General features: G+C 37.0%; 1 protein-coding gene across 9 annotated transcripts in view; it reads right to left on the bottom strand.

Annotated features, from left to right (window-relative positions):
• LOC134205209 (uncharacterized) overlaps positions 1-18,703 on the bottom strand; it is a 98,158-nt gene extending 79,455 nt beyond the window's left edge. For 3 of the 9 annotated variants that reach the window (XM_062680251.1, XM_062680252.1, XM_062680253.1), the window contains exons 1-2: positions 18,345-18,703; positions 18,221-18,277 (exon numbers count right to left, since the gene is read on the bottom strand). Coding sequence is in view for 1 of the 9 variants with exons in the window: in XM_062680253.1 (XP_062536237.1) it covers positions 18,221-18,277; positions 18,345-18,416 (129 nt within the window). In the remaining 8 variants the exon portion in view is untranslated. Of the gene's footprint in view, positions 1-13,801; positions 13,952-16,705; positions 16,948-18,220; positions 18,278-18,344 lie in introns of those variants that run through there. The other 6 variants (XR_009978091.1, XR_009978090.1, XR_009978088.1 and 3 more) reach the window with 6 other exon arrangements.
• Positions 18,704-19,771: the final 1,068 nt, after the last annotated feature.

Raw genomic sequence — 19,771 nt, 5'->3', positions numbered from 1 at the left:
CAGTATATTTGCTCAGAAGATCGAATGATGGGATAAATTGCAATGCCTGCTTTGAACACAATCTTTTCTATAAGTCACACAGAGCATGCACCATATTTGAAACAGGCGGATAGATCTTTGGTTACGCGTGTCGATCTAAAGGCCTTGCTTCGGGATTTTTATGAATGATCAATAACTTAGGCTTTGAACACAATCTATTATATTAACCACACAGAGCATGCACCATATTTGAAACAAGAGGACAGATCTTTATAGATCTCAAGGCCTTATTTCATAGATCTCAAGGCCTTATTTCAGGAGATTCTTGGAAGAGTTTTAGCATAGATCGGAAGACATTCCTGGTTTCATATCACAAAAACCATGTACCATATCACGATCCATACTAGCGTACTATGACCTACAAACAACACCTAGCAAACAAATAGGAAGAAGCCCCGTCCATTATAAGTCCCAATTTAAAATTTTCTAAGTCTCCAGTAGGCACCGGCATAAAAAAATCTTCTAAGTCCCCAGTAGGCACCAACATATAAAATTTTCTAAGTCCCCCAATAGGTTTTTTTACGTCGTTTTTTTTAAATAACGCGTTTTTTTTTACGTCGGTACCGCGTAAAAAAAACCGCGTAAAAAAAAATCTTCAGTGTATTAAATTTATGCAAAAGAGTCCAAAATTCAAAGCTCGGGGTGACAATGGGCCAAGTGGTGATGAAAATGGGCATCTGTTTTAAAAACTTAGAATGTCTGTATAGTGGAATTAACATATCTAAGGACGAGAAAATTAAAATACAAGAAAACTTTTTCAATGATTTAGTTATCTACCCTACAGACTATTCATGCGAGCGTTGGCCCAATCCATTGTCACTCACGTTGACGCGTAGACTGTACACTACAAAATCTTCTGATTTTATCCACAAGCCATCTGAATCCATGTTCAACAGTATCTTTTTCGCATTCTCAACCTATGTCTATCCATCAATGTGACTTACTATTTGGCTTTGGGCCAAATGTAACGCAAAAAATCAGGATTTTGAACCCCTTCCTCCCTCAGGCAGCCCATAAATTGTGCAATAAAAAAGCTGAAATGTTCCATAGAAAAATCACATCTGTTCCATAGAATAAAGGACAAAGTTACAATACTTTAAATCTAATGAGCAATAAAAAAACTGAAATGTTCCATAGAATTATATAACCGCGCCAGTAACTTCAGAAAATAAATCCATAATTAAAGACGAATGTACCGATACAAAAGTAAGGAATAGTTCCAAATTAATGCGGAAATGTTCCATTGAAAATGCGAAATGCGCCAATAAAAAAATGTAAAATTTCCCATGCATTATTGTTTAATGTTCCATGATAATCATAAACTATTCTATTCTGAAATCAATATGTCATGTAAAGTTATGTAAAATGCTTCATAGAAATTTATATTTTTTTCCAAGATTGTGCAAAGTAGTTCCATTGAAACTGAAGATTTTCGCAAAATATTATATGATCATTGAGAGACCCCTTGACAATGTAGATATATTACTTGAAAACTGCACTCCCTGTACCTATGATTAAAAAAAGGTGCCGGTAAATGTCGTAAAATGTACCATAAAATATACAAAATGTCCCATAAGTTCCGTAAACCGTTCCATTCTTAAGTTGAAATGGAAGTTAACTTGTGGAACATTTCGTGTTCTTTATAGGCACAATTCATACATTTCAAGGAACTTTTCATCAAGCCCAACACACAAAAGTCCAGAATATACTTCGAAGACACGAACCCTCCCATGTTGAACGTGTTGCTGGCAATCAGGCAAATAAAATATTGTGCATATACACTTTAAACTTTACCCACTCAAATTTTAGATGAATTAGGCCCACTACATTTCAGGAGGATGGAATGGTTGTCAACCGCGGTACATTTGCAGTATAATAGCCTAAAACTGAAATTGAACCAACACTCCTTAAATGGCTTGAATCATACTTAGCTGATCGTCAATTAATTATTAAACTCAACAATACTAGATCAAAACCTATTCTAGTTACTTCCGATGCCCCCCAAGGTTCTCATTTGGGACCACTATTATGCATAATACATGTAAACGACATTTTCTTCATTCTTAATAAACATAAAGTGCTACTATCTATGCAGATGACATGATATAACTTTCATGACCCATATACAATTAAAACTTTATACACAATTTCCTGAAAAAAATCGTTACTCTGCCACCATCTCGTGTGCATGTTACACGAAATCAAGTTTAATATAGTCGGGCCGCCACCAAACCGGACCGCGCGAGTGAGCACTCGTGATGCGACGCGAGTCGCGACAATTCGAATTATATCATTAGTAGTGCGCATCATGCATGCATTGATGCTCTATCATGCGCACTAATTTAAATGAGTTGCGGCATTGTATAACTGTAGCTATTAACATTTCTTTAAAAATAATGTTTCGATTTTTCTTCATACACGGAATACAACAATGTCAACAGAACGCGCCAGTGTGAAATGTCAAACACGAAGGTATACGATGCGAGCGCCTCTGGATGTGGAACTCGCAATCAACTGAAATTAAAACGGTCGTTGAATTCCTGGTCGATGATAATTTCTTCAGAGCTACGTCTGCTTGTGTGTGCTTCATATATTGCTTATGTAAGGTCGATACTGGAATGCTACAGCATTGTATAGTATCCGTTTTCAATATTCAATTTCAACACGGAGAAAAATTAGAAAAATTAGAATCAATACAGAAACAATTCCTATTATTTGCTTTTCGTAAATTAGGCTGTACAACACGGTGAGGTAGCCACACATGTCCAACTGTTTCATATTACCACTAATTGGGCACTACCTTTTAGCGGGCAGGAAACCGACTTAACAGCCCATTCACAATATAGTCATTTGGCCATCTACAATCTGAGATACTGTTGAAACAATATATGAGACCACGGTATACAGAAGACAAGGTAGGCTCGTAAGAAAAATGACACTTCAAGTGTGACGCACATTTTATCGTCCCATGCTGGAGTACAAAAGAAGGCATGCTGAGACCGTAGAGCACCGTCTCGGTTCAGTTTGTGCGAAGATAGCAGTAACGTCACATGTTTACATTCAAACTGACTGTTTACATACGTGCTGAGCCTGCCTTGTTTTCTGTATGCCGTGATATGAGACCTTCCATTTATAGTTAACTACTCTAGTGAAACTATCACTACGATATTAAGGGAGTGTCTCCGAGTGACCATAGAAAAAATTTTACACGGTTGTGTGCCACCTTATAAAACCGCTTGAAATGGGAAAAATATTAAAAAAAAATGCCGCAGGGTTGATGAAAATACAACGTTTATTTATTTAAGAAGCTTTCAGTGGCAAAAAAAACTACAAAATAATGGCTTTCAATGCCAAAATGACAAAAAATATTCTTGCATGTGAAATAGCTGATTGTCATGTTCGCACGTTTCAAATGCACGGGACGATCGCAACAAAAGATGTTTTAGTTACAAGATAAAGATTGTCGCTTCGGTTCCCTTTTTTCTGCTATCCGAAACATGTTGGGCACAGTACTGTCAAATCGTATGGATTTTTCCTTGACATTTAGTGCCGTATCCAGCCAGCAAAAGATTTTCCGGACAGGGATGACAGAGACAATCTTTATCTTGTACCGTAGAACCCCGCTCATTCGACAGTGACAGTGACCAACGAGGTAACGTTTTAATTCGACAAAAAGGTCACCCTACACTTTTTCATTTCATACGTATTCAGCAACTCTATTTTCACCTTTGTTTTGGTTTTTCCCCTTTTGTTGTAGTGCGTTTCGCTGTTTTGTGAAAGTGTTGGTTCGAAATACGCGAGATATGATAGATGAGCACGTGCTCCAGCACTTTTTAATTCGACAAATGTCGAATCAGCGGGGCACGAATTAAAAAGTGTCGAATGGTCGGGGTTATACGGTAACTAAAACATCTTTTATCGCAACCATTGCGCAACTTAACCCATTAATTTTTGTTAAATATCTTGTCTGCGCATATGCACAGCACGTGTTACGAAATGGACAAATTGATATTATTTGGCTATGGACTATGGACTACAACAGGCTATGGATATACAACAGTAAAGCACATGGTACGATTGGACAAATAAAGCCGAAAAGTATTCAATTTGCAAAAGGAGCTAACTGCGGTGGAGGTTGGTACTCGGATTCTGATGGCTTTTTTCGCAAGTGGACCAATAAGTGGTCTTGTTGTGTAGAGGTTATCACGCCTATCATGCGAGTAGGAGGTTGGGGTTCGAGTTCCCCAAGACACGTGGATTCCTTTTCGCAAAATTAATATCAATTTGTCCATTTCGTAACATGTGCTGTGCATATGCGCAGTCAAGATATTTAACAAAATGATTTTCCGTACGGCCGTAGAGCCGAAAAATATGCAATTAATTGATTTTGACCCAATAGCCAGGTAACCAATAAGCATTAAAGTAAGCACTATAGCAGCATTATACTAGCATTCTGCCGTAATCTGAAAAAGTGACGTATACGCCATTTTCCGAAAATGGTGTTAGCGAGTAGTACTCATCGAACTCTTTAACAGAAAAATGAGAAATATGCATGGTGTAATTTGGCGTTTACGTCACTTTTTCATATTACGGCAGCATTGCATATGCTCCATGCTGTATATAAGCATTCAAAAAGCTAGCTGTTCTAAATTAGCATTCTGAAAGCAAGCATGAGATGCATAGCCTTATATTAGCATTTTGAATGCACAGTGTTCAGTGTTTTCGTAAAGTGCATTGAAACTGCTACACTAGTGCCACAGTTTGTCTACTTTTGATTGCTCCATATTGAAACATGTTCGATGGGTGTTTTAAAGCGGCACTACTGTAGCTGTTTCACTGCACCTAGGTATATGACGTTTGTGATGACTGCATACTGAGATGAGTTATATTAGGTTTCAATGCTCCTTAAGAGGTGTAATGTTTATACACTAGCCGTTCGATAACTGCAATGCATTCTAGACGTCAAATGATTGTCAGTCGACGTCAAATGCAACAAAAGTGCATCGAATTGTGCAGCGCAATGCAGCTGTCATCGACTTTGACATCGTTTTGAAGTTTAGCGGTCCGATAACTGCAAAACTGTTGCAACTATCGAATTGCAGTTAAAAAGCTTTGCAGTTAAATGACTTGCAGTTATCGAACGTATATAGGGTATTTGTTCCATTATTAATAACATGCTCCCTATATCAATAACATTCGCAAAACAGACAATTTTGGCTCAATTTGTGTCGTTTTTTGTTGCTATCCGGCGTGCTCACAGCTGAAAAAAATCACAAAAATGAGAAACAAAACAATTGGCGCTCCAATTCTTTGTTTTCGAATGTTATTGATTTGGGTACATGGTATGAATTCAAGGAACAGTTCCCCTAGTATAAAAAAAAAACAAAATGCAAAAATGAGAAAAATCGACATTGAAAAAAAAAATGTTTTTCCTTGTTTTTAAAAGTTAGCATTTATTCAGCATTTCGAATGCTGAACAAATGCTAGTCAACAAAAGTTCTACTTTATCGACAAAGTAGGAAGAAGCACTTAAGTAGCCGTATATTGGGCCAAAACCTGCATTAAAATAGCATTTAAGGTGACTATAGTGCATAAAGGCATTTAATGGGTTGCCGTAAAGGCGCATATAAGGCCAATAAAAAGCTTCATATAATGCTTACTGGTTACCTGGGATAAGTTTGCAGCGCCCTAAATTTAGTGAACCACTAACGGGAATGAAAGACGTTTTTCTTTTGTTCAGTAAATTTACATAAAATAAATATTTCACCGGAATTTGATGTCACATTACAAAGTACACTAACCTTTTTTCAATGTATTGCTTCGATTTATAGCACTTGAAAAATTAACAAATCCAAAAAACACAACCGAAAAATTCTGGTTTTTTTTTTCGTTTTCTCGCAAAAAGAAATCATATGCGTGTGCACGCTTCGATATTGGCTCTGATTACATATGCGCGCTGTCAAGTTAAAAGTTTGACATTGCTCAGATTTGTCGTATCTGTCAAGTGTCAAAAATATTCAGGGTGGCCACAACCGGGGCCGGATCACAACTCCTTACTTATTTCCTTCAATTATAACAGCTGCAGGCTTTGTATGGTACATGTTTAAGCGGGACAGTAGCCTCAATTATGTTTCGCGTTCTACATTAATCAAGTAGTAAAAAGTTATACGAGTAAAGGCCAATGTTTGCAGAATGGCAAAAATCTAGCTCATTTTTGTGTACTTACCCATAACCAATTTACTCAGAACAGTTGTATTTGACGCAGAATTCTGTCCTATTATTATTATTGAAAATTGACCAGATCGGATTATGGGTTTATAAGTTACGGCCAAAATACCTTTTTCAGTAAAAAATGACGTAAATAAGTCAAGCTCATTTTTGTGCACTTACCTTCAAATATTTTACTTGCAATAAATTGCATTCGTAAATTGGCCAGATCGAACTTAGAAAGACCAAAATACATTAATTTCTCACACTTTTTTTTGGCACTTATTCTTAACCGATTTTCTCGCAATAACATTCAACGCGGAGTCCTGTCTCATTGTTTCTAATTGAAAAATTAGCCAAACAATATTTTTACACGAAAGTTGCTTCACTATTTTTTGCTATATATTTATATGCTCTTATCTCGATTTGCGTTCGACGATGATTCTTGGAATTAGTAAAACTAAATGTGAATAATGAGCCGTGCCCACATATCAGTACTATTTTAGACATTTAAAACTAGGCATCCATAATTTTTGAATGAGTGTTTGTGGTATAGCACAATTTTTCGTAGGACACGGAAAGACAACCCGAATAAAAATTAACCATTCATCAAATCGGTAAAATTATTCAGTTTCTATTCATGGAATGCAAAATATGTTCATAACAGCGCTTTTAAGATTATATGATACAGATGAAAAACATCAAATTGTTCATTGTCAAATTTCGATCATACTCCAAACGATTATTACTAGGAGATTCATCAAAGGCATAATATAGTGATTGTATTACTCGGGCGCTTTACAACTGGATTACTTCTAGATTGCTTTTAGAATAGGTCGTATGTGCAAAAGAGAGCTCTCTTTCGCTAATAGTCAGGTTGGTTTTGTAAATTTTGCTACATTTTTACTTCAGCACGCTAGACAAAGCTATTATCTTTAGATATCTATAAAAAAATCCGAAGTAAACTTTAGTATAGTTCTGTAATAATCGAAAGAGAACGAAACCAGAGAGAGCCTCTCTTTTGCACGTAGGACCTATTCTCAAAGCACTCTAGACTTGGTTTCTAGTATATGGATAGAATCTGCAAATTTCTAGCAATGTACAAAAAATCAAGTCATATGGTTGGATGGCGGTCGAGTTAGGGCGATTTAACTATGACGTCCACTGTTTTTGAGGATTTTCGACCCCCCTCCCATCACCCCTCTGTCCGGCTTTTTTGTATACTTGTACGTGTACTGTCACAAAATCTTAGACCACCTCCCCCCCCCTAAAACCTCGGACGTAATATTTGAACGACCCCTTATGAACGTTGCGGACAGGAATAGGAGGTACTGCCCAAATGGTTCTCCACCCTACATTACATTTTGCCGCTCATTTGTCCAATCAAATAGTAAAATGATCATATTGTTTGTAATAAAAAACAGAAAATATTGTAAAAATATTCAAGTCATCAAAATGTTTTAAGATTATGCAACTAATAATTGCAACTAAAAATTGTAAAATTTGAGTTGCGCCCGTATTGCACGAAACCGTCGACATCATCGTTGAAGAAAAAAAATGTAAGAGACAGAATTTATAATATCAATTTTATTAATATTTCACATATAAACCAGAATATAAACTACCATTGCTCGTTCTACACAATCTACATGGAGATCAATCGGAACAGTCAGTTCATTTCACTTGTTATATAGCCACTTTTTTTTTAAACAGTATCTTTGATGGTACCTCATTGATAATTTCACGCAGAGGAATAATGAAAATCAAGTAAAAAATGTGCCTTTGAATCGTATTGAAAGTTAAGGACAGGCATCTCGAAATCCAAAAAAAAGGCACTCGCGTTTTCAAGGGCACCCCATTCAAACCGGAAGCAACGCACAACTGTAATTCTTATTATTTTGCGCATGCTGCGACACAGCAAAGCTGGAATAATATAAATGACAGTTGTGTGTTGCTTCCAAATTGAGTGGGTTGCCCTTGAAAACGCGTGTGATGTTTGTCTTGGATTACGGGAGGCTTGTCCTTAACCACCTATTATAGTTTGGCTAAATAAGTAACCATGCATCTATTTATCTAAATATTGATATAAGTTTAGCAATCTGCTACGTTGTGGAGTACATACAGAATAACAAGAGCCGAAAATTCATAGCCCAGGTTCATTGTAGTACATTCAACGTCACATCATGCATTAAAAAAGGGAAAATTAGTAAAATAAAATTTATTTTTTTATATCTTTTGCTGTCTGTGTTGTTGGAAATACATACAGAATAATTAGAGCTACAATCCTAATATCAACCTTGCTAACCAACACAGCATAGTGGTAATGCTCTTCGGCTCTTAGAACTATGCCATCAGCGCGAAACATTTTTAGTCCACAGGTGTTGGCGCAATGCGGTTCGTGATTTACGGATAGCCTAATTCATTGTAGCATCACCAACAGTTACATCAAGCGTTCACTTGTTACACGAATATGATAGATGCATGCATGAAATCTTACATTAGAAATTTAGAAGTCTAACATTTACGGCATTATCAATAAGGTACCAACTTCCAGCTACAACCTACCAAGTTTTGTTTTAATCTATCAAAATACTCGCGGTTTGATCGAAATCTGTCGTAATTTGGGAACACAATAATAAAGTAGGAAAAGAAGAGAATTCAGAGCGCTTAAATATTTACAATGATAATGCTAGCATCTTGACGATGTTTCTTTTCTGTAGCGGGATAAACAAACATTTTATTGAAAGACACCATCTTCCAAGTAAAAAAAAGTCTCCTCAATATCAATAATCATCGCCGTTTTCACCATGATCACTTAACTGAAGCAATCCTCAAAACAAAATTCTTTTTTTGATCATATAATTGAGTTATTACTGCTGTTCCCTGTACCAGTCCAGCATTCCTTCCATAGCATTCGGCTATCACAGCAACTTCCGTGGTGATAATTGCGTTAGGAATCGCCGGTTCAGACAGGATCAGCGACATGTCATACTGGCATTCTTTCCGGTGTTTTACCGGAAATGAGGAGAGCAGAACAGATGGTATTATCACAAGGAGATACTATCGCAACTGGGAATATAACTACCGAATCTACAAAATATTGCAACTACCGTTATTACGATCATAACAATAAACATTACTATTGTTACAGTAAGTGAGCGAGTTTTCATTATGATAATAAGGCCGGAACAAAAATGAAGGAAGGATCTTTTGTCCTATTGGTCTTTGGATAACAAAGGGGGTTGGTATGGCTAAATTGATAACAATTTGATAACAATTTGAAGTGACGTAGATGTTCAACGAATTCTGTAAAGTGTGTATAATGATGTAACGAAGTTCCATGGAGCTATTCCAACTCATAAAAATAGTGAGAACATCGTAGATCTTTTTGTTGATCGATTTGAATATTAAGAACTAAACTTAAGGACAGTTTGGAGTGTCGCAGATGTTCAACGAATTCTGTGGTGTGTCTATAATGGAAAAATGAAGTCCCGTGGAGCTATTCCATCTCATAAAAATAGTGAGAACATCGTAGATCTTCTTGTTGATCTATTTAAATAATAAGAACTGAACTCAAGGACAGTTTGGAGTGTCGCAAATGTTCAACGAATCCTGCAATGTGTGTATAATGGTGCAAAGAAGTCCCGTGGAGGTATTCCAACTCATAAATAGTGAGGACATAGTAGATCTTCTTGATGATCGATTTGAATAATAAGCACTGAACTCAAGGACAGCTTGGAGTATCGCAGATATTCAACGAATTCTGCAATGTGTGTATAATGATGTAACGAAGTCCCGTGGAGCTATTCCAACTCATAAAAATAGTGAGGACATCGTAGATCTTCTTGTTGATCGATTTGAATATTAAGAACTGAGTTCCAGGACAGTTTGGAATGTCGCAGATGTTTAACGAATTCTGTGGTGTATCTATAATGGTATAACAAAGTCCCGTGGAGTTATTCCAACTCATAAAAATAGTGGGGACATCGTAGTTCTTCTTATTGATCGATTTGAATATTAGTATCTGAATTCAAAGACAGTTTGGAGTATCGTAGATGTTGAAATAGATCTGTTATATCGCTGGACAGACGATGGATTTTGTCATAACGCATTTTAGATTCGAATATACAACCAGAATATTGTGAAGTATGGTGTTTTTTCTTTAGAACATCATAATCACAACTCAAGGATAGTTGGACGCTCTAGATCATCTTAGTGTCCATATCCTGATCTGTTCAATATTTTTCCTGGATGGCAAAGTCAGCTCTGAGAATTTTTGCTGAAGAAAGCTAGGCTCTATCTCTTAAAACCGATTTTTGTCAGCAGGTTTTCGTCTTGGGTCATATATCCGTATTGAATCGGTTAAGTATCGCGTATCCCCACTGGGACATTGCCGCCCCACAGCTTAGTGTTCATTAAGCACTTCCATAGTTGTTAACTGCGAGGTTTCTAAGCCAAGGTATCATTTTTGCATTCGTATATCATGAGGCTAACACGATGATACTTTAATGCCCAGGAAATTCGAGACAATTCCAACCTGAAAATTTCCTAGACCGGACCGGGAATCGAACCTAGTATGGTCTTGCTTTGTAGCCTCGCATCTTACCGCACGGGGAAGAGCCCCTAAAAGTGAGGTTAGATTTTGAAAAACTTTAAACTGGAATCAATATTTTCGCTTTCCTAGCGCTTCAATTATATGAACCAAAACAGGGATTTCATTTTAAAACATTTTCTTCCAGTTTAATTGGGTCCTAAAGCCCTACCTCGTTTAAGGCTGCAAACGATAGTACATCGGCCAAAAATACATGAACCGATATTATTTAAATTCGAATAATAGTCAATGTCAGTAAAAATGATATTTTTGTGTTTAAGACATTTTAAGACATTTTTTTGGCAGAGCAACTTCTGTTGCTGAAAAGACAACATTTCAGAACGAATGAACCATCAGCAGAAAATGTCAGGCCCATATATTAACTGTCAAAAAATTAGACGAGCTCCATGCGGTGTTTTGCTAGTGCGTTTGAAACCACGTTATACCAGTTAATCTTGCACGTCAAACAAGACCGTAAATGTCGAGGAAGCATTTTCTATTTATTTTTAAATTTCAAATTAAACAATGTTCCTTTCGATTTCTGAGTTGGAAAAAACTCTGACTCGTTCAGGATGATTAGCTTCATCGTTCCCTGAAAGAAAATCGGAAATTGATTCTTAATTTTAGGACCCAATTACAAGAAACATTGCATTGAAACCGTGAATCATTAATTTATCGATTTTTTGTGTTTGCTCAAGCTATGGACGATCATCGGTACTCATAAAGGATAGTGACACACACACATACACAAGCCCATAGGAGTGCCAACCGGCCCATCAGGATTAACACCAGTGACCTCCTGATTATGGTATACACGGTAAATAATCATCACGCTCAATTTAACTGTTCTATCTATTGAATGTCTAACCTTGAAATCACTATGGTTGAAAGTGATACAGTCATACCTCGATATAAGGCAACCTCGATATAAAGCAACCTCGATATAACGTAACTCGATATAAGGCAATTTTTACCTCGATATAACGTAACTTTTTTTTCTGATCATAAAATTCAAAATTATATATTCTGTGAATGCGTATGAGTTCCCATTAATACAAACGGGTCTGCACAAGTGAAAATGAGTTCCCGTGAGTACCCATTGGTGACCGTGAGTGCTCTGAGTAAGAATAATTGCCAGCGACTGCGACGATTGGAACTAATAATTTTTAATGAGCTGATGAATCACAATAATTTCTTATTGGTGCCAAAGAATTACCAAAACAAAACCGTGTAAAAAAACTGGTTAGACCCCTAAACCGACGTAAAAAATTACGTAAAAAAATTTCTCGGAAAAAAACGCTTAGAATTTAAAATCCACGTAAAAAAGAGCACAGTGTGTCTAGTGTCACAATAAGTGAAAAAATGGGAAGTATTATGTGAAAAAAAATCATTCGATTTCGGCAACATATGTAAATGTTCCGAACGTGTTGCCAAAATCGAATGGATCTGTACTTGAAGCTTAATTTGATCATATTTGCTTATTTTCTAAAATTTACTCTGAAACTTTTTTAAGAGTACCTGCCGAAGTACAGGACAATTATTGGACCATTTATGCAGCATTTCTAAGGAATTTTTCTTCTCCTTTTTCTTATTAATAGAAATTAATTGGTTTGTGTTTGTACCCGTATAGCATGAAAACAACTGGATGGATTTACTTCATTCCTTTTTTGTCTTTCAACATTTTTTCATAAATTTTATTAAAAGAAGCGGAATTTATTCAAGTTTCAGGGTCTTCATTTATGATTGGCCACTTTGTACCGGAGTTATTCCGGATTTAAAATGGGTGTTAGCTTTTGGCCATATGCCAGAACGCATACTTGAAATGATTATTGACCCTTGAACCGGTACATGGTAACACCGTTCACCGGGCCAATCGAATATAATACGGTCCAGGAAGTACAAAACTACCATAGAATGCCAGCACTTTTGAAATCATGAAGTTTGATATGCCGCATGATGGGGTTTGCTTATTTCCCAAAATTGACCTTTGAACCGGTTCATGGTAAAACCGTTTACCGGTTCCAACCGGTTCAAACACGGTCCAGGAAGTTCAAAAGTACCATGGATTGCCATAACCATAACGCATAACATAGTTTATGCGTCGTTTCTCTTCAAAATATCTAAAATAATCATTTCCGAAGTATGCGTTCTGGAATATGGCCAATAACACTCATTTTAAATCCGGAATAACTCCGGTATAAAGTGGCCTATCCTAAAAATCCATAGAGCCCTGAAACTTGAATAAATTCTGCTACTTTTGGTGAAAGTTGCGAAAAAATGTTGAAAGCCAAAAAGTTACAGCTAAATAGATTTTTATTTTCGTTTTCAAAAGGGGGGTTGGTAACGGAAGGGTTCAAACAAAAGCAAAACCCCTGAAAACCGACACGGGACTTTATTGCGAATTGAGTGAGTATATTTTTACATTCCATGGCATTAGCAATGCATGGAATCAGACCGAGTTGCCTTATATCGAGGTATGACTGTATTCCTTTGATTTTGGAGTGATATCACACCTTTCTAAAGTGCGGTAAATATAGACAATTGGGTCCTAAAATGAAGAATCGATTTTCGATTTACTTTCATGGAGCTTCATCTAATCATCCTGAGCGCGTCAGAATTTTTTCCGACTCAGAAGTCGAAAGGAATATTGTTTTATTCGAAATTAAAAAATAGAAGGAAAATGCTTCCTGAGTTGATTTTTTTTATTTTGTGGTTTTACTATCAAAATATTGTGCACGTCAAATGGAAGTGATGGTTTTTTGAATGTGAAGAGCTCCAGCTATTGGTATTGATCTGATTATAAAGTAGTGCAAATTCAAATGCAGAACAGTTCGCATGGACGTGCTTATTTTTAACCGTGATAGATAGGACTAGGCGCCCGAATAGAAAATACAATAGAAGTACATTGAAATATCATAAAATTACAATACATTTTATTGATGAACATTTGAATCTATTGCCTTATTGTTGTTCCAATTGTTCTTGAGTGGCCAATAAGGTCTATCGTGCTTCACAGATTCATTAGGAGTGTATTCGTGGAAAATCACAAAGAAAAAGTTGGCGCGACATAATTTTGTTTTGCAAATGTTCCCTCCTGCATGTTTTCCCGGGGAGCTTCGTGAGGTTCCGGGAGTGGCCAATAAGGTGTTTTGTATTTTACAAAGAAACAGAAGAAAAGTTTATTGGTGAAAAACCGTGAAGAATCGTAAGCTCCTCCTACATTAAATTTATTAGGAAAAATCTCTTTATTAAATAGAATTGTTAGATGATCATGATTAACTATAATTAGTTTAGCTTTTTTATCATTTTTTAGAGCTGCTTATACTTTATTTTTATTTGCTTATAGTCAGCATGGGAAAAGATATTCTGGAGTAAATTTTTTTTCTTTAAGAAGAGTTCGAGAATTTTTGTTATTAATATTACATTGATTACCTTTAAATTTATTAATTATAAAAGAAATTTTTGTATATTATGAATTTAATTTATTTAAATAGTTTAATAAAAATATTGATTTGTGGAGTCAATGATATGAATAATTTTTCATTTTAGATCATGTTTATTAATTATTGTAAAAATAGATTTTATGTTTTATTTATTATTAGATTTACACGTTTTCCCGACACGAATGTCATGAAAATGGTAAAGTGTCATAAATACATAATAATAATGACACGTTTAATCTAAAATCGGAAATGTTCCCTTTTACATATTACTACAGGACACTCCGTTGTATTCCGGAAGGGGCCAATAAGGTGAATTGTCTGTTATAAAATCGTCAGAAGATTATTCGTTAGAAACCGTGAAGATGGAGCTGTCGCATGACACGTTTTGGTCTACAAACGAAAATAACACTCTGTGAGGCACCAAAAGTGGTTAATGTCTTTCACCCTTTACAAAGACATCAGAAGTTTATTCATGAAAAATTGAGCTGCCGCATGACACATATTGGCCTACACACGGAAATGTCTTTTGTTACAGGTTCCCTTCCGTGGGGTTTTCCGCACTCTACAGACCCACCATTCGTTAGAAATAACAAAGAATGAGCTGTTGCATGACACGTTTTGGTTTTGGTTCGTAAACGGAAATGTTCCCTACTACAGGTTTCCCCGGGGATTTCCATGAAGTACCCGAAGTGGCCAATCAGGTCTTTCACCATCTACAAGGATTTCAGAAGTTTACCCAGGAGAAATCATGAAGAAAGAGCTATCGCATGACGTGTTTTGTGCCGAAAACTGAAATGTCCCTTCCACAGGGTCGCTCGGGGCACTCCGTGAGATCCCGGAAGTGGCCAATGAGGTCTTTCGTACTTTTTAGACTAACCAGAAGTTTACCCATGAGAAACTATGAGGAAAGAGCTGTCACATCTTATGTTTTGGACCAAAAACTAAAATGTCCCTTCCACAGGTTCCCGCGGGGCTCTGCGTTAGGTCCCGGTGGCCAATGAGGTCTTTTTCACTTTTCAGACATACCAGCAGTTTACCCGTGAGAAATCATGAAGAAAGAGCTGTCGCATGACATGTTTTGGGTCGAAAATTAAAATGTTCCTTCCATAGGCTCCCCCGGGGCACTCCGTGAGGTCCTGGAAATGGCCAATGAGGTCTTTCGTACTTCTCAGACTAACCAGAAGTTAACCCGTGAGAAATCACGAAGAAAGAGCTGTCGCATGACATGTTTTGGACCAAAAACTAAAATGTCCCTTCCACTGGTTCCCCCGGGGCTCTGCGTTAGGTCCCGGAAGTGGTCGATGAGGATTTCCGCACTTTTCAGACTAACCAGAAGTTTGTCTGTGAGAAATCATGAAGAAAAAGCTATCGCATGACATGTTTTGGGCCGAAAGCTAAAATGTCCCTTCCATAGGTTCCCCCGGGGCACTCCGTGAGGTCCCGGAAGTGACCAATGCGGTCTTTCGTACTTTTAGACTAACCAGAAGTTTACCCATGAGAAACCATGAGGAAGAGCTGTCACATCTTATGTTTTGGACCAAAACTAAAATGTCCCTTCCACAGGTTCCCTCAGGGCTCTGCGTTAGGTCCCGGAAGTGGTCGATGAGGATTTTCGCACTTTTCAGACTAACCAGAAGTTTGCCTGTGAGAAACCATGAAGAAAGAGCTGTCGCATGACACGTTTTGCGCCAAAAACTAAAATGGCCCTTCCACCGGTTTCCCCGTGGCTCTGCGTTAGGTCCCGGAAGTGGTCGATGAGGATTTCCGCACTTTTCAGACTAACCAGAAGTTTGCCTGTGAGAAATCATGAAGAAAGAGCTGTCGCAGTTTTGGGCCGAAAACTAAATTATCCCTTCCATAGGTTCCCCTGGCACTCCGTGAGGTCCCGGAAGTGACCAATGCGGTCTTTCGTACTTTTAGACTAACCAGAAGTTTACCCATGAGAAACCATGAGGAAAGAGCTGTCACATCTTATGTTTTGGACCAAAAACTTAAATGTCCCTTCCACAGGTTTCCCCGGGGCTCTGCGTTAGGTCCCGGAAGTGGCCGATGAGGATTTCCGCACTTTTCAGACTAACCAGAAGTTTGCCTGTGAGAAACCATGAAGAAAAAGCTGTCGCATGGCATGTTTTGGGCCGAAAACTAAAATGGCCCTTCCACAGGTTCCCATGTATCGCATTGAATCAATTATTTTTTTCCTTTTTAATATCATTGATCACCAGAGGAAAACCATCATGAACATTGCATATAAATATTATATGAATATCGGAATATGAAAGCTATATACTCGAACATAAACTTTATTTACCTGTCATGACATAAAAGTTATAAATCCACACATAAAAACATTTGTTCAGCTTCTTTTGAATATTATGTTCTGCGAACATATCTCTTATTGGAAAGAACAAATTGAAAAATCTATGTAGTTTCAAACATAAAGGTTATAAGGAAAATCAGCTCAGTGTATAAAATTCTATCTATAGATAACGAATAGTTGTAATTAGCAGCCTGGAATAGTGGGAGTCACTATAGAGCAGAATTGGATGCAGTAGAAGGTCGAACAGATGAAGAGCCTCTCTATCGCTCAGCCGGGTGGACAGCCGACATCAGCTCAGTTCCAGCGGTTCCAGGTGCGATTTTCAATGCGTTTGATCCGGACGATAACACCTTTAGAGAGCAAAATAGACAGTGTCGTACCCCAAAATGTAATAATAGTTCGCGATTTAAGTAACAATATTCATGGGAACCACTGTCAAAAGTATCGGAAACAAAGAATAACTTTTAAAGACAATTTGGTGTCTCAGCAATCCAGGGTTACAATATGATCAATATGTCAGGTCAACAGACGGTCTTTCAAATGTTGTGTGGATTATAACTAAAAACTAAACGATAATTCATTATTAGGATATAATGTGCTTGCATTTCAAACTATCATGAAAAACATTAATATTTTGAATTTAACCAATCAATTTTAGATAATTCGAAGATACGAGACGAGCCAGCCTTGGGCTGCAAATCTCGTTAATAAAGATATAAAAAAAGTATACTTCAAAAATCGCTTTATCCAAGGCTTTATCCGAGAGAGAGTAAATATCCACGAAATTCGCGAAAAACGCGAGAATCGTGAAATCCGTGACTGTTGTAATAGCCCTGTAAATTCAATTAGTGCATATTAGAAACCACATAAATTTCATTTTAATATAGATTTTATTTGTACTTCGCCTATAGTGGCCTTGCAGGTACTATAATAAACATCATATCAATACCAAATTTTCAAAACGACTTATCTGCTTTTGTAAACAAAGATTCAATCGTCGATTTGACGAATCTGATCGCACTCCCACGCAAACCAACACCATCAACAGGTAGCAGAAACCCTCACCTACGTTTTGGTGGTGATGGTTTGCGTGGGAGTGCCATCAGATTCGTCGAATCGACGTTTGATTCTTTGTTTACAAAAGCAGATAAGTCGTTTTGAAAATTTTGTATTGATATGATCTAAATTAATAGATTTTTAATAGAAATGTGCGGATTTTTATCAATGTGCAGTAGGGGAAATGACGGCTTTGGCAGGTTTTGTTCTATTTCTGTAACCAATTATGCTCAAATTTGGCCCAAACATTCTTCACATATCAAAGAATATTGTGGCCAAATTTCATAAAATTTGGTCAACAAAAACCCCCCTGACAATAATAGAACAAAACCTGCCAAAGCCGTCATTCCCCCTAGCTGAATTGTTTCATATTGAAAATGGTTCAGATTGTGAGGGACAAATGTGAGGTTAGGTTAAATTTCGTTTGGCATTTCGGTGGCACAGTAAGGCCATGATAAATATTTTAGGATGACCATGATAAATATTTTAGTAACGCCCTTGGACGGTTTTGTTGTAAAATAGAAAACCCCGTCAGTAAAATAAAACCACAAATAACCTGGTACTTACGCTTTCTTCCCGCCCCGCTGTTCCGATCGAGTCGAGATGGCATGTCTGATTTAGCGCCTGAAAAAAGGCATTTGTTTTAGGATATTTATTTAGTTTTATAAAGTACATGTAATAAAAGAATTACCTGCTTTTTTCGTAAAAAAATAAGTTTGGCCCGGCGCATTCTCTCTAACGCCTCCTTCGTTGGGGGGGTCATCGTATGACCTTATCAAAATCAGCTTATACTCTTATACTTAGTTTAAAATATATATATTTTAGCTTAAAACATCACTTAAACAATATAACTAAACTACTAAATTGATGTTAAATTACAAATTGATGAAAAAAGAATTTACAAATTAGGCACTAAAGAAAAATGCACAGCATTCGAACACGCTTCCACCGCTTTCACTCGTTTTTTTTCAACAAAATGGCGACGGCGTACCGACCAGGGTGGCCAGAACCATTTAGGATAAATCGGTAGATTGACTGTGAAAAAATCGGTAGAATATCGGTAGGCCGGAAAAGGGTCAAATCTAAAAACACTACACGTAAAGAAAAAAAAAACCGAGAAAACCATAAAGTTATGGCAAAAATCCATTCGAAAATACTATTGTCGTGCTTATCCTTTTTTTAGATTCTCGCGGCGGTCTTACTCTCGCAAGCTCTACTGCGAAGATAAACGTCAAGATAGCCGCCGGGTTAAAAGATAGGGAGATTTTTTCCGCTCAAAACAAAACCACGTGCTTTTCGGCAAATGACAGCAGTGTTCGAACGTATTGGTGAGAGGCAACAGGAGTCACTGAGTACATTGAGAGTGTTTCTCCTGACAAGTGCATACGGTGGGTAATATTCTCATTGACTCTGTTGTGTTTAGTGGCTGTTGCGATTACCTGAGGGGCAACCAGCAGGAAGCCGCAGGATTCTATATTTTCTCGAGACGCATAATATTTAATACATTTCATTATGCCACCTAATGAATGATCTTATACTAAAAAGCTAATGAAGTTCAAGAATTAATGAAAAGTATAAGTTTTGGAATGCATGCGGCTAATGCAATGTATAAGTTTTTTCTTATGCATACACAGAAAAAAATTCCATGGTAAATATTACTATTTTGTAGACTACGCCATTTTTTATTTAAATTACCACCAATTTTCCACTGAATCAGTTCATGTAACAACATCCCACAGTTGATTTTTACTGCGCGCATGGTTAAATTAAACGGGTTTGTTGTCTGGTGAAAATCGTCGGTGCATATTCTTAAATTAACCTCGGAATGGGAGTTTGGACCGCAACATTTTTTTCTGTGTAATAATAATTAATAACATTATTGCTCTTTTGCACCTTATGTGAGTAGTGTGAGATCTCACAAATATAACACTCAAACAAATTTGATTTTTTCGTGAATATTAGGTGTGTATGAGTGCTCATTCTGAAAAAAATGGACGTCAAATCATTAGGCTCTTGCCGAAATTCATCACGAACACATTCATCGTGGTTGCAAAAATCCCATTTGATTCTGCCGTGACAGCTGCTCGTGGTTGCGAACAAACCGAGTAGAAGTGTGAG

This window comes from Armigeres subalbatus, chromosome 1, assembly GCF_024139115.2.
Source record: "Armigeres subalbatus isolate Guangzhou_Male chromosome 1, GZ_Asu_2, whole genome shotgun sequence".
Classification (NCBI taxonomy): Eukaryota; Metazoa; Arthropoda; class Insecta; order Diptera; family Culicidae; genus Armigeres; species Armigeres subalbatus.
Note: the sequence above shows the minus strand (reverse complement) of the source record. Positions and strands in the feature narration are given on the sequence as shown.